The 19,310-nt window shown below is 47.1% G+C and overlaps 1 protein-coding gene across 1 annotated transcript in view; it reads right to left on the minus strand.

Moving 5' to 3' along the window:
* Window positions 1-4,058: 4,058 nt before the first annotated feature.
* Window positions 4,059-19,310, minus strand: part of LOC124043095 (syndetin-like) — a 145,471-nt gene continuing 130,219 nt past the window's right edge. The window contains exon 14 of the mRNA XM_046361263.1: window positions 4,059-4,162. Within this exon, the coding sequence (XP_046217219.1) occupies window positions 4,059-4,162 (104 nt within the window). The remainder of the gene's footprint in view (window positions 4,163-19,310) is intronic.

Here is a 19,310-nt window from a genome sequence, read left to right on the forward strand (position 1 = left end):
GAGAGAGGGAGGGAGAGGAGAAGAGGAGGGAGGGAGGGAGCGAGAGAGAAGAGAGGGAGGGAGGGAGCGAGAGAGAAGAGAGGAGGGAGGGAGCGAGAGAGAGAGAGGGGAGGGAGGGAGCGAGAGAGAAGAGAGGGAGGGAGGGAGCGAGAGAGAAGAGAGGGAGGGAGGGAGCGAGAGAGAGAGAGGGAGGGAGGGAGGAGAGAGAGGGAGGGAGCGAGCGAGAGAGAGAGAGGGAGGGGAGGGAGGGAGGGAGGGAGCGAGAGAGAGAGAGGGAGGGAGGGAGGGAGCGAGAGAGAAGAGAGGGAGGGAGGGAGGGAGCGAGAGAGAGAGAGGGAGAGGGAGCGAGAGAAGAGAGGAGGGAGCGAGCGAGAAGAGAGGGAGGGAGGGAGCGAGAGAGAGAAGAGAGGGAGGGAGGGAGAGAGAAGAGAGGAAGAGGGAGGGAGGGAGAAGAGAGGGAGGGAGCGAGAGAGAAGAGAGGGAGGGAGGGAGCGAGAGAGAAGAGAGGGAGGGAGGGAGCGAGAGAGAAGAGAGGGAGGGAGAGCGAGCGAGAGAGAAAGAGAGGGAGGGAGGGAGCGAGAGAGAAGAGAGGGAGGGAGGGAGCGAGAGAGAAGAGAGGGAGGGAGGGAGCGAGAGAGAAGAGAGGAGGGAGGAGCGAGAGAGAAGAGAGGGAGGGAGGGAGCGAGAGAGAAGAGAGGGAGGGAGGGAGCGAGAGAGAAGAGAGGGAGGGAGGGAGCGAGAGAGAAGAGAGGGAGGGAGGGAGCGAGAGAGAAGAGAGGGAGGGAGGGAGCGAGAGAGAAGAGAGGGAGGGAGGGAGCGAGAGAGAAGAGAGGGAGGGAGGGAGCGAGAGAGAAGAGAGGGAGGGAGGGAGCGAGAGAGAAGAGAGGGAGGGAGGGAGCGAGAGAGAAGAGAGGGAGGGAGGGAGGGAGAGAAGAGAGGGAGGGAGGGAGCGAGAGAGAAGAGAGGAGGGGGAGCGAGAGAGAAGAGAGGGGGAGGGAGGGAGCGAGAAGAGAGGGAGAGGGAGGGAGGGAGGGAGGGAGCGGAGCGAGAGAGAGAGGGAGGGAGGGAGGGAGGGGGAGGGAGGGAGCGAGAGAGAAGAGAGGGAGGGAGGGAGCGAGCGAGAGAGAAGAGAGGAGAAGAGAGGGAGGGAGGGAGCGAGAGAGAAGAGAGGGAGGGAGGGGAGCGAGAGAGAAGAGAGGGAGGGAGGGAGGGAGCGAGAAGAGAAGAGAGGAGAAGAGAGGGAGGGAGGGAGCGAGAGAGGAGAGGGAGGGAGGGAGCGAGAGAGAAGAGAGGGAGGGAGGGAGCGAGAGAGAAGAGAGGGAGGGAGGGAGGGAGCGAGAGAGAAGAGAGGGAGGGAGGGAGAGAGGGAGCGAGAGAGAAGAGAGAGGAGAGGAGGGAGGGAGCGAGAGAGAAGAGAGGGAGGGAGGGAGCGAGAGAGAAGAGAGGGAGGGAGGGGGAGCGAGAGAGAAGAGAGGGAGGGAGGGAGGGAGCGAGAAGAGAAGGAGGGAGGGAGGGAGAAGGAGGGGAGCGAGAGAGAAGAGAGGGAGGGAGGGAGGGAGCGAGAGAGAAGAGAGGGAGGGAGGGGAGGGAGGGAGAGAGAAGAGAGGGAGGGAGGGAGCGAGAGAGAAGAGAGAGGGGAGGGAGGGAGAAGAGAGAGGGAGGGAGCGAGAGAGAAGAGAGGAGGGGAGGGAGCGAGAGAGAAGAGAGGGAGGGAGGGAGGGAGCGAGAAGAGAAGGGAGAGGGAGGGAGGGGAGGGAGCGAGCGAGAGAGAAGAGGGAGGGAGGGAGGGAGCGAGAGAGAAGAGAGGAAGAGGGAGGGAGCGAGAGAGAAGAGAGGGAGGGAGGGAGCGAGAGAGAAGAGAGGGAGGGAGGGAGCGAGAGAGAAGAGAGGGAGGGAGGGAGCGAGAGAGAAGAGAGGGAGGGAGGGAGCGAGAGAGAAGAGAGGGAGGGAGGGAGCGAGAGAGAAGAGAGGGAGGGAGAGGGAAGAGAGAGAAGAGAGGGAGGGAGGGAGGGAGAGAAGAGAGGGAGGGAGGGAGCGAGAGAGAAGAGAGGAGGGAGGGAGGGAGCGAGAGAGAAGAGGGAGGGAGGGAGCGAGAGAGAAGAGAAGGGAGGGAGGGAGCGAGAGAGAAGAGAGGGAGGGAGGGAGCGAGAGAGAAGAGAGGGAGGGAGGGAGCGAGAGAGAAGAGAGGGAGGGAGGGGAGCGAGAGAGAAGAGAGGGAGGGAGGGAGCGAGAGAGAAGAGAGGGAGGGAGGGAGCGAGAGAGGGAGCGAGGAGGGAGGGAGGGAGCGAGAGAGAAGAGAGGAGGGAGGGAGGGAGCGAGAGAGAAGAGGGAGGGAGGGAGGGAGGGAGGGAGAGAGAGAGAGGGAGGGAGGAGAGGGAGAAGAGAGAGGGAGGGAGGGAGAGGAGAAGGAGGGAGGGAGGGAGAGAGAGAGAGAGGAGGGAGGGAGGGAGCGAGAGAGAAGAGAGGGAGGGAGGGAGGGAGGAAGAGAGAGGGAGGGAGCGAGAGAGAAGAGAGGGAGGGAGGGAGCGAGAGAGAAGAGAGGGAGGGAGGGAGGGAGCGAGAGAAGAGAGGGAGGGAGGGAGCGAGAGAGGAGAGGGAGGGAGGGAGCGAGAGAGAGAAGAGAGGGAGGAGAGGGAGGGAGGGAGCGAGAGAGAAGAGAGGGAGGGAGGGAGGGAGAGAGAAGAAGGGAGGGAGGGAGGGAGGGAGGGAGGGAGGGAGAGAGAGAGAGAGGGAGGGAGGGAGGGAGCGAGAGAGAAGAGAGGGAGGGAGGGAGGGAGCGAGAAGAGAGGAGGGGAGGGAGGGAGGGAGCGAGAGAGAGGGAGGGAGGGAGGGAGCGAGAGAGAAGAGAGGGAGGGAGGGAGGGAGCGAGAGAGAAGAGAGGGAGGGAGGGAGGGAGCGAGAGAGAAGAGAGGGAGGGAGGGAGGGAGCGAGAGAGAAGAGAGGGAGGGAGGGAGGGAGAAGAGAGAGAGAAGAGAGGAGGGAGGGAGGGAGCGAGAGAGAGAGAGGGAGGGAGGGAGGGAGCGAGAAGAGAGGGAGGGAGGGAGGGAGCGAGAGAGAGAGGGAGGGAGGGAGGGAGCGAGAGAGAAGAGGGAGGAGAGAGGAGGGAGGGAGGGAGCGAGAGAGAAGAGAGGGAGGGAGGGAGGGAGCGAGAGAGAAGAGAGGGAGGGAGGGAGGGAGCGAGAGAGAAGAGAGGGAGGGAGGGAGGGAGCGAGAGAGAAGAGGGAGGGAGGGAGGGAGGGAGAGAGAGAGGGAGGGAGGGAGGGAGGAGAGAGAGAAGAGAGGGAGGGAGGGGGAGGGAGAGAGAAGAGAGGGAGGGAGGGAGGGAGCGAGAGAGAAGAGAGGGAGGGAGGGAGGGAGGGAGAGAGAGAAGAGAGGGAGGGAGGGAGGGAGAGAGAGAGGGAGGGAGGAGAGAGAAGAGAGGGAGGGAGGGAGGGAGAGAGAAGAGAGGGAGGGAGGGAGCGAGAGAGAAGAGAGGGAGGGAGGGGGAGCGAGAGAGAGAGAAGAGAGGGAGGGAGGGAGGGAGGGAGGAGAGAGAAGAGAGGGAGGGAGGGAGGGAGCGAGAGAGAAGAGAGGGAGGGAGGGAGCGAGCGAGAGAAGAGAGGGAGGGAGGGAGCGAGCGAGAGAGAGAGGGAGGGAGGGAGGGAGCGAGCGAGAGAGAAGAGAGGGAGGGAGGGAGCGAGCGAGAGAGAAGAGAGGGAGGGAGGGAGGGAGCGAGAGAGAAGAGAGGGAGGGAGGGAGGGAGCGAGAGAGAAGAGAGGGAGGGAGGGAGGGAGCGAGAGAGAAGAGAGGGAGGGAGGGAGCGAGAGAGAAGAGAGGGAGGGAGGGAGGGAGCGAGAGAGAAGAGAGGGAGGGAGGGAGGGAGCGAGAGAGAGAGGGAGGGAGGGAGGGAGCGAGAGAGAAGAGAGGGAGGGAGGGAGCGAGAGAGAAGAGAGGGAGGGAGGGAGCGAGAGAGAGGGAGGAGGGAGGGAGCGAGAGAGAAGAGAGGGAGGGAGGGAGCGAGAGAGAAGAGAGGGAGGGAGCGAGAGAGAAGAGAGGGAGGGAGCGAGAGAGAAGAGAGCTTATGTTCTGACCTGCCAGATTCGAGTGAGTCCATGCTCCAGTTTCTTCTTTACATAGCTGTGGTCAACAACCGCCTCCTCGGTGTCTGCAGCAACCGCTTCATCTGGGGACACAAATCACACATTGATTCATAAATACATCACACTGAAGTACCGGGCCTTATTCTATCATCTGTTGTTGTCGTCTTGTTAGTAGGTGCTCATGATGTCAGTTGCTCATTCAGATGTATCTAGAAGTTACTTTGGAACAGATTGGACTGAATTAACAGATTGGGGCAAATGTTGACTGTTTCACCCCATCTTAACAGTACAAGTAATACCTTTGCTTTTCAACCTTTCGTTTTGTTAGAGTTGCATTAATATTGCAAATAGATTCTGGGTCCTATCATTATAATTGTCTGAATAATTACCAATCCTCAAATATTATTTATTCTAATTGTCATATAGTTTTCAACTGCAATGTAATGTTTCAAAAAAGTTCTGAACATTTCTATTCTCATAGATTCTACAGATTGTAAATGAAACATTTTTACTAAGAGTCTTATTATAATATTCATCAATTGACTATGACATTTCAAAATTACGCACCAAATAAAATAACATGTATTGGTCACATAGAAATGGTTAGCAGATGTTAATGCGAGTGTAGCGAAGTGCTTGTGCTTCTAGTTCCGACCATGAAGTAATATCTAACAAGTAATCAAACAATTTCACAACTACCTTATACGTACAAGTGTAAAGGAATGAATAAGAATATGAGCGATGGCCAAACAGCATAGGCAAGATGCAGTAGATGGTATAGAGTACAGTATATACATATGAGAAGAGTAGTGTAGGGTATGTAAACATTATATAAAGTGGCATTGTTTAGAGTGGCATAGTTTAGTGATATATTTATTACATCCAATTTTTAATTACTAAAGTGGCTAGAGATTGAGTCAGTATGTTGGTAGCAGCCACTCAATGTTCGTGATGGCCAATTAACAGTCTGATGGCCTTGAGATAGAAGCTGTTTTTCCGTCTCTCGATCCCAGCTTTGATGCACCTGTACTGACCTCGCCTTCTGGATGATAGCGGGGTGAACAGGCAGTGGGTTGGGTGGTTGTTGTCCTTGATGATGTTTTTGGCCTTCCTGTGACATTGGGTGGTGTCGGTGTCCTGGAGAGCGAACTAAACTAAACTACCTAGTTTACCCCCGGTGATGCGTTGTGGAGACCTCACTACCCTCTGGAGAGCCTTGCGGTTGTGGGCGGAGCAGTTGCCGTACCAGGCGGTGATACAGCCCGACAGGGTGCTCTCGATTGTGCATCTGTAAAAGTTTGTGAGTGATTTTGGTGACAAACCAAATTTCTTCAGCCTCCTGAGGTTGAAGAGGCGCTGTTGGGCCTTCTTCACCACACTGTCTGTGTGGGTGGACCATTTCAGTTTGTCTGTGATGTGTACGCCGAGGAACTTAAAACTTTTCACCTTCTCCACTACTGTCCCATCGATGTGGATAGGGGGCTGCCCTCTGCTGTTTCCTGAAGTCCACGATCATCTCCCTTGTTTTGTTGACATTGAGTATGAGGTTATTTTCCTGACACCACACTCCGAGGGCCGTCACCTCCTCCCTGTAGGCCGTCTCGTCGTTGTTGGTAATCAAGCCCACCACTGTAGTTGCGTCTGCAAACTGGATGATTGAGTTGGAGGCGGGCATGGCCACGCAGTCATGGGTGAACAGGGAGTACAGGAGAGGGCTGAGAACGCACCCTTGTGGGGCCCTAGTGTTTAGAATCAGCGGGGTGGAGATGCCGTTTCCTACCCTCACCACCTGGGGACAACTCATTGCGAACTCACAGAACAGGGCTCCGGGCAGGCGAGCGGAAATGGAGGAAAACTCGCCTCCCTGCGGACCTGGCATCCTTTCACTCCCTCCTCTCTACATTTTCCTCCTCTGTCTCTGCTGCTAAAGCCATTTTCTACCACTCTAAATTCCAAGCATCTGTCTCTAACCCTAGGAAGCTCTTTGCCACCTTCTCCTCCCTCCTGAATCCTTCTCCCCCTCCCCCCCCTCCTCCCTCTCTGCAGATGACTTCGTCAACCATTTTGAAAAGAAGGTCGACGACATCCGATCCTCGTTTGCTAAGTCAAACGGCACCGCTGGTTCTGCTCACACTGCCCTACCCTGTGCTCTGACCTCTTTCTCCCCTCTCTCTCCAGATGAAATCTCGCGTCTTGTGACGGCCGGCCACCCAACAACCTGCCCACTTGACCCTATCCCCTCCTCTCTTTTCCAGACCATTTCCGGAGACCTTCTCCCTTACCTCACCTCGCTCATCAACTCATCCCTGACCGCTGGCTACGTCCCTTCCGTCTTCAAGAGAGCGAGAGTTGCACCCCTTCTGAAAAAACCTACACTCGATCCCTCCGATGTCAACAACTACAGACCCGTATCCCTTCTTTCTTTTCTCTCAAACTCTTGAACGTGCCGTCCTTGGCCAGCTCTCCCACTATCTCTCTCTGAATGACCTTCTTGATCCAAATCAGTCAGGTTTCAAGACTAGTCATTCAACTGAGACTGCTCTTCTCTGTATCACGGAGGCGCTCCGCACTGCTAAAGCTAACTCTCTCTCCTCTGCTCTCATCCTTCTAGACCTATCGGCTGCCTTCGATACTGTGAACCATCAGATCCTCCTCTCCACCCTCTCCGAGTTGGGCATCTCCGGCGCGGCCCACGCTTGGATTGCGTCCTACCTGACAGGTCGCTCCTACCAGGTGGCGTGGCGAGAATCTCCTCACCACGCGCTCTCACCACTGGTGTCCCCCAGGGCTCTGTTCTAGGCCCTCTCCTATTCTCTCTATACACCAAGTCACTTGGCTCTGTCATAACCTCACATGGTCTCTCCTATCATTGCTATGCAGACGACACACAATTAATCTTCTCCTTTCCCCCTTCCGATGACCAGGTGGCGAATCGCATCTCTGCATGTCTGGCAGACATATCAGTGTGGATGACGGATCACCACCTCAAGCTGAACCTCGGCAAGACAGAGCTGCTCTTCCTCCTGGGGAAGGACTGCCCGTTCCATGATCTCGCCATCACGGTTGACAACTCCATTGTGTCCTCCTCCCAGAGCGCTAAGAACCTTGGCGTGATCCTGGACAACACCCTGTCGTTCTCAACTAACATCAAGGCGGTGGCCCGTTCCTGTAGGTTCATGCTCTACAACATCCGCAGAGTACGACCCTGCCTCACACAGGAAGCGGCGCAGGTCCTAATCCAGGCACTTGTCATCTCCCGTCTGGATTACTGCAACTCGCTGTTGGCTGGGCTCCCTGCCTGTGCCATTAAACCCCTACAACTCATCCAGAACGCCGCAGCCCGTCTGGTGTTCAACCTTCCCAAGTTCTCTCACGTCACCCCCGCTCTCCGCTCTCTCCACTGGTTTCCAGTTGAAGCTCGCATCCGCTACAAGACCATGGTGCTTGCCTACGGAGCTGTGAGGGGAACGGCACCTCAGTACCTCCAGGCTCTGATCAGGCCCTACACCCAAACAAGGGCACTGCGTTCATCCACCTCTGGCCTGCTCGCCTCCCTACCACTGAGGAAGTACAGTTCCCGCTCAGCCCAGTCAAAACTGTTCGCTGCTCTGGCCCCCCAATGGTGGAACAAACTCCCTCACGACGCCAGGACAGCGGAGTCAATCACCACCTTCCGGAGACACCTCTTTAAGGAATACCTAGGATAGGATAAGTAATCATTCTCACCCCCCCCCCCTTTAAGATTTAGATGCACTATTGTAAAGTGACTGTTCCACTGGATGTCATAAGGTGAATGCACCAATTTGTAAGTCGCTCTGGATAAGAGCGTCTGCTAAATGACTTAAATGAAAATGTAGACCGTCAGGAAGTCCAGGACCCAGTTGCACAGGGCGGGGTCAAGACCCAGGTTTTGGTAGCGGGCTGTGTCGTTGGCACTGTATTGTCCTCAAACCAAGCTAAAAAGTTGTTTAGTTTGTCTGGGAGCAGGACATCGTGGTCCGTGACGGGGCTGGGTTTCTTGTTTTCCTCCGTGATTGACCCTGCCACATACCTCGTGTCTGAGCCGTTGAATTGTGACTAAACCAAACAGAGGATCCGCTTCGGGAAAGTCGTATTCCTGGTCGTAATGTTGGTAAGTTGACGTTGCTCTTATATCCAATAGTTCCTCCCGGCTGTTTGTAATAAAACGTAAGATTTCCTGGGGTAATACCAGTGCTATTGGCAGAGTTAGCTCCAGGTAAATGTTGCAATTCTTCATACAATCCTGAACCTGTGACCAAAAACAAGCTACATATGGGCAGTACCAAAACAAGTGATCTAATGATTCTGTCTCTTCGCAGTAAAATTCACAAAGCTGGAATGGTTGTATATACAGTGGGGCAAAAAAATATTTAGTCAGCCACCAATTGTGCAAGTTCTCCCACTTAAAAAGATGAGGCCTGTAATTTTCATCATAGGTGCACTTCAAATATGATAGACAAAAGTTTGGACAAACCCCCTTTTTGGAGTTTTTCTTTATTTTTACTATTTGACATTGTAGAAGAATAGTGAAGACATCAAAAATATGAAATAACACATATGGATACATGTAGTAACCAAAAAAGTGTTAAACAAATCAAAATCTATTTTAGATTCTTCAAAGTAGCCACCCTTTGCCTTGATTACAGCTTTGCACACTTTGCATACACACACACACACACGATTCTCTCAACCAGCTTCACCTGGAATGCTTTTCCAACAGTCTTGAAGGAGTTCCCACATATGCTGAGCAATTGTTGGCTGCTTTTCCTTCACTCTGCGGCCCAACTCAACCCAAACCATCTCAAATTGGGTTGATTGTGGAGGCCAGGTTATCTGATGAAGCACTCCATCAAATATCAAATAGCCCTTACACAGGCTGGAGGGGTGTTTTGGGTCACTGTCCTGTTGAAAAACAAATGATTGTCCCACTATGCGCAAACAAGATGGGATGGCGTATCGCTACATAATGCTCTGGTAGCCATACTGGCTAAGTGTGCCTTGAACTCCACATAAAGCACAGACAGTGTCACCAGCAAAGCACCCCGACACCACCTCCTCCATGCTTCATGGTGGGAACCATACATGTGAAGGTCATCCGTTCACCTACTCTGCGTCTCACAAAGACACGGCGGTTGGAACCAAATATCCCAAAATTTGAACTCATCAGACCAAACGGAATGATTTCCACCGGTCTAATGTCCATTGCTCATGTTTCTTGACCCAAGCAAGTCTCTTCTTATTATTTTTGGTGTCCTTTAGTGGTTTCTTTGATGCAATTCGATCATGAAGGCCTGATTCATGCAGTCTCCTCTGAACAGTTGATGTTGAGATGTGTCTGCTACTTGAACTCTGAGAAACATTTATTTGGGCTGCAATTTCTGAGGCTGGTAACTCTAATGAACTTATCCTCTGCAGTAGAGGTAACTCTGGGTCTTCCTTTCTGTGGCAGTCCTCATGAGAGCCAGTTTCATCATTGCGCTTGATGGTTTTGCGACTGCACTATTAAGAAGTTTTTTACATTTCCCGGATTGACTGCTTATTTGAGCTGTTCTTGCCATAATAAGGACTTGGCATTTTACCAAATAGGGCTATCTTCTGTATATCAACCCCTACCTTGGGGTGGCAGGTAGCCTAGTGGTTAGAGTGTTGCGCCAGTAATCATAAGGTAGCTAAATCGAATCCCCTAGCTGACAAGGTAAAAATCTGTCATTCTGTCCCTGAACTAGGCAGTTAACCCACTGTTCCTAGGCCGTCATTGTAAATAAAATAAAATGTTCCTAACTGACTTGTCTAGTTAAATAAAGGTTACATTTAAAAAAATAAAATTGCCACAACACAACTGATTAGCTCAAACACATTCAGAAGCAAAAAAATTCCACAACTTAACTTTTAACAAGGCACAGCTTTAAATTGAAATGCATTCCAGGTGACTACCTCATGAAGCTGGTTGAGATAATGCCAAGATATTTTTCCGCAAAACACCTTTACTGAACTCTGATCATTACACAGGTGCACCTTGTGCTGGGGAAATTAAAGGCCAGTCTAAAATGTGCAGTTGTGTCACACAACTCAGTTCCACAAATGTCTCAAGTGGAGAGAGCATGCAATTGGCATACAGACTGCAGGAATGTCCAACTGAGCTGTTGCCAGAGAACTGAATGTTCATTTCTCTACCATAGACATGCCTGGTTGCTCTTCAAAAGTACTTTCCTTTCAATCTTAAATAAGCATGCCACTTTCAAAAAAATGTAGAACTAAGAAGAACTAAGAACAGATATAGCCCTTGGTTCACCCAAGACTTGACTGCCATCCTGTGACGTTCTGCATTAGCATCGAATAGCACACGCAATATGCAACTTTTCAGGGAAGTCAGGAACCAATATACTCAATCAGTTTGAAAAACTAAGGCTTTTTCAAACAGACATTTTTTTCCTGTGAGAACTAATTCCATAATGAGAATAAGAGCACCTCCTCCCAGCTGCCCACTGTACTGAGGATAGGAAACACTGTCACCACAGATAAATCTACGATAATCGATCATTTCAATAAGCATTTTCTACTGCTGGCCATGCTTTCCACCTGGCTACCCCAACCCCTGCCAACATCTCCGTACCCTCTGTAGCAACTTGCCCCGCCCCCGCTTCTCCTTAACCCAAATCCAGACAGCTGATGTTCTGAAAGAACTACAAAATCTGGATCCCTACAAATCAGCTGGGCTAGAAAATCTGGACCCTCTCTAAAATGATCCGCCAAAATTGTTGCAACCCCTATTACTAGTCTATTCAACCTCTACAGATGTCTGAATGTCTAACATGATGTGTATTGATGTCTGCGTGTCTAACATGATGTGTATTGATGTCTGCGTGTCTAACATGATGTGTATTGATGTCTGCGTGTCTAACATGATGTGTATTGATGTCTGCGTGTCTAACATGATGTGTATTGATGTCTGCGTGTCTAACATGATGTGTATTGATGTCTGCGTGTCTAACATGATGTGTATTGATGTCTGCGTGTCTAACATGATGTGTATTGATGTCTGCGTGTCTAACATGATGTGTATTGATGTCTGCGTGTCTAACATGGTGTGTATTGATGTCTGCGTGTCTAACATGATGTGTGTATTGATGTCTATTGCGTGTCTAATATGATGTGTATTGATGTCTGCGTGTCTAACATGATGTGTATTGATGTCTGCGTGTCTAACATGATGTGTATTGATGTCTGCGTGTCTAACATGATGTGTATTGATGTCTGCGTGTCTGCGTGTCTAACATGATGTGTATTGATGTCTGCGTGTCTAACATGATGTGTATTGATGTCTGCGTGTCTAACATGATGTGTATTGATGTCTGCGTGTCTAACATGATGTGTATTGATGTCTGCGTGTCTAACATGATGTGTATTGATGTCTGCGTGTCTAACATGATGTGTATTGATGTCTGCGTGTCTAACATGATGTGTATTGATGTCTGCGTGTCTAACATGATGTGTATTGATGTCTGCGTGTCTAATATGATGTGTATTGATGTCTGCGTGTCTAACATGATGTGTATTGATGTCTGCGTGTCTAACATGATGTGTATTGATGTCTGCGTGTCTAATATGATGTGTATTGATGTCTGCGTGTCTAACATGATGTGTATTGATGTCTGTGTGTAATATGATGTGTATTGATGTCTGCGTGTCTAACATGATGTGTATTGATGTCTGCGTGTCTAACATGATGTGTATTGATGTCTGTGTGTAATATGATGTGTATTGATGTCTGCGTGTCTAACATGGTGTGTATTGATGTCTGCGTGTCTAACATGGTGTGTATTGATGTCTGCGTGTCTAACATGGTGTGTATTGATGTCTGCGTGTCTAACATGGTGTGTATTGATGTCTGCGTGTCTAACATGGTGTGTATTGATGTCTGCGTCTAACATGTGTATTGATGTCTGCGTGTCTAACATAGTGTGTATTGATGTCTGCGTGTCTAACATGGTGTGTATTGATGTCTGCGTGTCTAACATGATGTGTATTGATGTCTGTGTGTAATATGATGTGTATTGATGTCTGCGTGTCTAATATGATATGTATTGATGTCTGCGTGTCTAACATGATGTGTATTGATGTCTGCGTGTAATATGATGTGTATTGATGTCTGTGTGTCTAACATGATGTGTATTGATGTCTGCGTGTAATATGATGTGTATTGATGTCTGCGCGTCTAACATGATGTGTATTGATGTCTGCGTGTCTAACATGATGTGTATTGATGTCTGCGTGTCTAACATGATGTGTATTGATGTCTGTGTCTAACATGATGTGTATTGATGTCTGCGTGTCTAACATGATGTGTATTGATGTCTGCGTGTCTAACATGATGTGTATTGATGTCTGTGTGTAATATGATGTGTATTGATGTCTGCGTGTCTAATATGATGTGTATTGATGTCTGCGTGTCTAACATGATGTGTATTGATGTCTGCGTGTCTAACATGATGTGTATTGATGTCTGCGTGTCTAACATATAATAATAATATAATATATGCCATTTAGCAGACGCTTTTATCCAAAGCGACTTACAGTCATGTGTGCATACATTCTACGTATGGGTGGTCCCGGGGATCGAACCCACTACCCTGGCGTTACAAGCGCCATGCTCTACCAACTGAGCTACAGAAGGACCACATGATGTGTATTGATGTCTGTGTGTAATATGATGTGTATTGATGTCTGCGTGTAATATGATGTGTATTGATGTCTGTGTGTCTAACATGATGTGTATTGATGTCTGCGTGTCTAACATGATGTGTATTGATGTCTGCGCGTCTAACATGATGTGTATTGATGTCTGCGTGTCTAACATGATGTGTATTGATGTCTGCGTGTCTAACATGATGTGTATTGATGTCTGCGTGTCTAACATGATGTGTATTGATGTCTGCGTGTCTAACATGATGTGTATTGATGTCTGTGTGTCTAACATGATGTGTATTGATGTCTGCGTGTAATATGATGTGTATTGATGTCTGCGTGTAATATGATGTGTATTGATGTCTGCGTGTAATATGATGTGTATTGATGTCTGCGTGTAATATGATGTGTATTGATGTCTGCGTGTCTAATATGATGTGTATTGATGTCTGCGTGTCTAATATGATGTGTATTGATGTCTGCGTGTCTAACATGATGTGTATTGATGTCTGTGTCTAATATGGTGTGTATTGATGTCTATGTTTAATATGGTGTGTATTGATGTCTGTATGTTTAATATGGTGTGTATTGATGTCTGTATGTTTAATATGGTGTGTATTGATGTGAGTGCACATTAAGCAGTGAAGGATGAAGGTAACCGGTTGTAGAAATCACTGGCTGGCTACAGTACATCTCAAGGGGAACCATAAAACATGGGGTATTTGGAGAATAAACATTGAATTCCACTGAAAGAAAGCGGTTGAGCTTGAGGTGACCTTCAAACTTCGTTGGAGGGGCCTGAGAGAGGTCATTCCTAAACCCTACAGCTCTGTAGGGCAATTTCATCACAGAACCGCCGCAGTGGAAAAGCGCACCCAGACACACACACCATAACAGACACAGACATCAAATCAGACCCAGCAAGCCGGGACAAACGAAGGAGAAAAAGACCTTGCCGGCATGAAGTTAATATCAACCTGAACCTTGGTAACTCTGAAGTGGCTAAACTACACTTGTCTTTCTTTGTACCAGCCACATAAGATGTGAACGCTCAAACACTTCTATCCTCTGAGAGCACTTGCATTAACCTCAATCAAAAAGAGAAGAAAAACTCTAGATGTGACCTAGATGATGACCAGTGGTGGTTGGTGCCATTTAAGATGAGGGAGGATGATTATTTTGATTCAGCGTGGCCTTATATTTCTATGACAGCATATTTGATGATAATATTACATTCACCCAGCTCAATGTAACATCAATAGGCTTAGGCTACTGCATGAAACTTGAATTTTCCCTGTACAAATCATGAGGTGCATGAGGTTGCTATTTCTCAGGCCCAGAAGCTAGAATATGCATATAATTGTCAGATTGGGATAGAAAACACTCTAAAGTATCCAAAACGGTCAAAAAAATTGTCTGTGAGTATAACAGAACTGATATTGCAGGCGAAAACCTGAGGAAAATCCAACCCGGAAGTGCTGTTTTTCCTGAAAGCTCTCTGTTCCATTGCCCGCCTTCGCTCCAATTCAAGGGATATCAACCAGATTCCTTTTCCTATGGCTTCCCCATGGTGTGAACAGTCTTTAGACATAGTTTCAGGCTTTTATTTTGAAAAATGAGCGAGATCGATTACATCGCGTCAGTGGATGGCTGGGTGCCAGCAGAGTTTTGCATGCACAACAGCTTGGAGCAGACATTTCTCTCTCTCTCTCATATTGAAGAAGCTACAGTCCTGGTTGAAATATTATCAATTATATATTGTAAAAACAACCTGAGGATTGATTATAAAAAACATGTGACATGTTTCTACGAACTTTACGGATTCTATTTGGAATTTTCGTCTGCAATGTCGTGACCCCTCGAGCCTGTGGATTTCTGAACATGACGCGTCAACCAAATGGAGGTATTTTGGATATAAAATACAATTATCTTTATGGAACAAAAGGAAAATGTATTGTGTAACTGGGAGTCTTGTGAGTGCAAACATCCGAAGATCATCAAAGGTAAGCGATTGAATTGCTTTTCTGACTTTCGTGACCAATCTACTTGGCTGCTAGCTGTTTGTAAAATTTTGTCTACTGAGAGAGATGTCCTTACATAAACGCTTGGTATGCTTTCGCCGAAAAGCTTTATTGACATCTGACATGCCAGGTGGATTAACAACAGGCTAAGCTGTGTTTTGCAATATTGCACTTGTGATTTCATGAAAATTAAATAATTTTAATTTGGATTTGGCGCTCAGCAATTCAGCAGATGTCCCGCTAACGGGATGGGTGCATCAAGAAGCTAGCTAACATAACATAGCATCCCTCTCTGTTTGAGCTGGGTGTTGAGTTGGCAAAACTGTCTGGCTACATTTTCTATCTAAGTTAAAGATTTAAAAAAAAAATATATATATATAGCTCTCACCGAATATAGCCCTCGCTCTTCCTTCTCCTTAATTTTGGAAGAATTTAATTTGTTCAAAACTGTTCAACTATTGGCTTTCTCTCTTTGAATCAACTACTCACCACATTTCATGCACTGCAGTGCTAGCTAGCTGTAGCTTTCGGTATGATATTAATTCTCTGATCTTTTGATTGGGTGGACAACATGTCAGTTCATGCTGCAAGAGCTCTGACAGGTTGGAGGACGTCCTCCGGAAGTTGTCATAATTACTGTGTACATCTATGGAAGCAGGTAACAACCGTGAGCTTCCTAGGTTTTGTATTGAAGTCAATGTACCCAGAGGAGGACAGAAACAAGCTGAGATGACTGTTGAGGCTACTGTAGACCATTGTAAAACAGTGTGTTTAAATAAATTATTTGTTGACGTATATGTTTAGTATAGTTTCATCTAAAAATTGTACCTTTATTAATGTTACATTTGTTTGTTTTTTACATGAAATTTACTAAAGAGGACGGTCCTCCCCTTCCTCCTCTGTGGAGCCTCCACTGATGAAGACAGCAGTTGAAACTATACTAAACATATAGGCTCTGTCTTTTGGAGTGACATCCCTACCTATTGAAACCTCTAGTTATAGAAAGTGGTAAATATTCAGGGATGTTACAGTTCAAGAATATAATCCAGGGATTTTGATAGATAACAATATGACATCACAGAAAAAATAAACAAGCTACTGGAGAACTCAGGTACTATAAACGGGTGCCCATTCGTGACTAGTTTCACCTTGTGAGGGCTTTTGGCTCCACTTGACATTTTCCCACAAAACATTGCTATTTTTATCCATCTTTGTGCAGACTGGAGCTTCATTCATAGGACTTGGACTACTAGTCTTTTGACATTAACTGCTGTCAGAGTGTGGAGAGAAGATGACATCTGCACTGACCCATTCCAACTGGGAAGTTTAAAAAAGGGAGACTTCATTTGAAAATAATTCATTTTAAACTCTCCTTTTAATCCCCTTGATATATATTATATCAATAGTAATACTTTAATTATTTCAATCAAATACACAATATTAACTATATTGTAGACCTGTTTAATACAATATACTCATATGCATTTAACTAATATTTTGCAGTCACAACACTGAAGAGTGAGAGGCCTCCAATTTTCTAGGTGAACTGGATGTTTATATCAAACCTACTCTCCACATATCCTATTGACTGATTGTTAATGGAAAACTGTGCAGCATCAACACTGCAGGTATACTGACAGAAGTTCTGGAAGTGTCAAACTCAGAGGTGATAGTGAGTCAGACAGCCAAATGACACAAAAGACTATACAGATACTATCTCCCAAGATGTAGTTAACATTTTACACCCACATTCCACCCACCCACCCGTTCAGGTCAACCAAAATGGTGTCCAATGCTCTGACAAAATTCGAGGAGCATGGAGAAAGTAATTAGAACAGAGCCTAACAGAGCAGAAAATAACAGAAGCAGAGCGAAGCAGAAAAGAGAACAGAGCAGAACAGAGCCAGACCGACACAGGAAAGTTTCTTTGGACAGTGTTCACAATTCAGATGAGATGTTCGAGCTGTTCTTTAGATTTTACAGATATACTAATGACCATATTCATCTCAAATCAAAATGTATTGGTCACATACGAGTGTTTAGCAGATGTTATTAATTTCACAACAATACACACAAATCTAAGTAAAGGAATGGAATTAAGAATATATAAATATATATAATATATAAATTAAGAATATATAAATATTTGGACGAGCAATGTCAGAGCGGCATAGACTAAGATACAGTAAAATAGAATACAGCACATACATATGAGATGAGTAGTGCAAAATATGTCAACATTAAAGTCTATGTATATAGGGTAGCAGCCTCATGAGCTAGTGATGGCTGTTTAACAGTCTGATGGCCTTGAGATAGAAGCTGTTTTTCAGTCTTGGTCCCATCTTTGATGCACCTGTACTGACCTCGCCTTCTGGATGATAGCGGGGTGAACAGGCAGTGGCTCGGGTGGTTGTTGTCCTGGAGGGCAGGTAGTTTGCCCCAGGTGATGCTTGGACAGACCGCACCATCCCTGGAGAGCCCTCTCAATTAGAATACTAACATTTGGGGGGTACTTATGTTTGTCCTAATTCAGACATGTACAAGTGTGTATTGATACGCATGTGTGAATTAGAAATGTGTTTCGGCATATCCCAACTCCCGAGACACACTTGGAAGGTGTGATTTGTCACAGCTCTGCTGAGAGTGAATTTTGCTATTGTTATTATCATAACGCATTTCCAGCACTGGGTGATGAAAGTAGGCAATTCTCTAACTGATCATGAATACAGATAGACACAATCAGTGTAAAGAGCATGTGATGTCAGACATATGACAGCTCATCATAGCTTCTCATTTTAAATAATGCACTTCCTGATTTGTAAGGTGAATCTCATAATTTGTCACATCTTGGTTTGCCTGATTGGAATTGTCACTTTGAATGGCCCGACAGTGTTCTAAATCTATTACACCCCCCCCCCCCCCCCCCGACAACTGCATGGTAGTTGCTAGGGATATACAATATGGGGCCTCCTGAGTGGCGCGGCAGTCTAAGGCACTGCTCCGCAGTGTTAGAGGCACCACTAACTCGAGTCACACTGCATTATTTCTCCCTCATGCAACAATTCATGTTGTTAATCCAACGACCAGATAAAGTTAACTTAATATTCCTCAATATAAAAAGAAAAGAGAAGCTTGAGTTGTTATTATTAGCGGCTTATCGGAACACTTTGCTATAGTCATTCATTGCAGCTCCAGTGCATTTCATGGCTTATAAAAGTGTTTACCAAAGTGTTGACAGTGCTGAATAACAACTTAAACATGAACTTACACATAAAAACAGCAGCTCTTTGTTGTATTCATTGAGTCCCTCTAGTAATGGTTTTACAAGTTCCTGTGATGTAAAACACCTGGCAGGCTAAGAATGACCTGTCGGTGCATCCTAACCATGTCACAGAGAGGTGAACAAATTGCACTGTTATTTCTCCTGACTGGGCCAAGAACGACTGCATGAGTCACTGCCTGAGAGAAAGAATGGAAGAAAAGAAAGAATAGGAAATCCCAGGCCCACTCTGACATCACAGAGGAAATAGAGGAGAAAAGAAAGAATAGGAAATCCCAGGCCCACTCTGACATCACAGAGGAAATAGAGGAGAAAAGAAAGAATAGGAAATCCCAGGCCCACTCTGACATCACAGAGGAAATAGAGGAGAAAAGAAAGAATAGGAAATCCCAGGCCCACTCTGACATCACAGAGGAAATAGAGGAGAAAAGAATAGGAAATCCCAGGCCCACTCTGACATCACAGAGGAAATAGAGAGGAAAGAAAGAATAGGAAATCCCAGGCCCACTCTGACATCACAGAGGAAATAGAGGAGAAAAGAAAGAATAGGAAATCCCAGGCCCACTCTGACATCACAGAGGAAATAGAGAGAAAAGAAAGAATAGGAAATCCCAGGCCCACTCTGACATCACAGAGGAAATAGAGGAGAAAAGAAAGAATAGGAAATCCCAGGCCCACTCTGACATCACAGAGGAAATAGAGGAGAAAAGAAAGAATAGGAAATCCAAGGCCCACTCTGACATCACAGAGGAAATAGAGAGAAAAGAAAGAATAGGAAATCCCAGGCCCACTCTGACATCACAGAGGAAATAGAGAGAAAAGAAAGAATAGGAAATCCCAGGCCCACTCTGACATCACAGAGGAAATAGAGGAAAGTGTTATTTAACAAAGGAGTAAGAAGGGAGATTAGCTGTAATCTAACAATTCCACAACAACTACCTAATACACACAAAGCTAAGTAAAGGAATAAGAATATATACATATAAATGGATGGATGAGCAATGACAGCGCAGCATAGACAAGATGCAATAAATGGTATAAAATACAGTATATACATATGAGATGAGTTATGCAAGATATGGAAACATTATTAAAGTGACCAGCGATCCATTTATTAAAAGAGATTCAATTAAAGCGATGTAATGTAGTGTGCATCTCCTCTCTCAGCCAGGCAGAAATAGTGCACATTACGCATAAAAGGTTCTAGGCCTTGCTATGTACCAC

The sequence above is a fragment of the Oncorhynchus gorbuscha genome, linkage group LG09, assembly GCF_021184085.1.
Source record: "Oncorhynchus gorbuscha isolate QuinsamMale2020 ecotype Even-year linkage group LG09, OgorEven_v1.0, whole genome shotgun sequence".
NCBI lineage: Eukaryota > Metazoa > Chordata > Actinopteri > Salmoniformes > Salmonidae > Oncorhynchus > Oncorhynchus gorbuscha.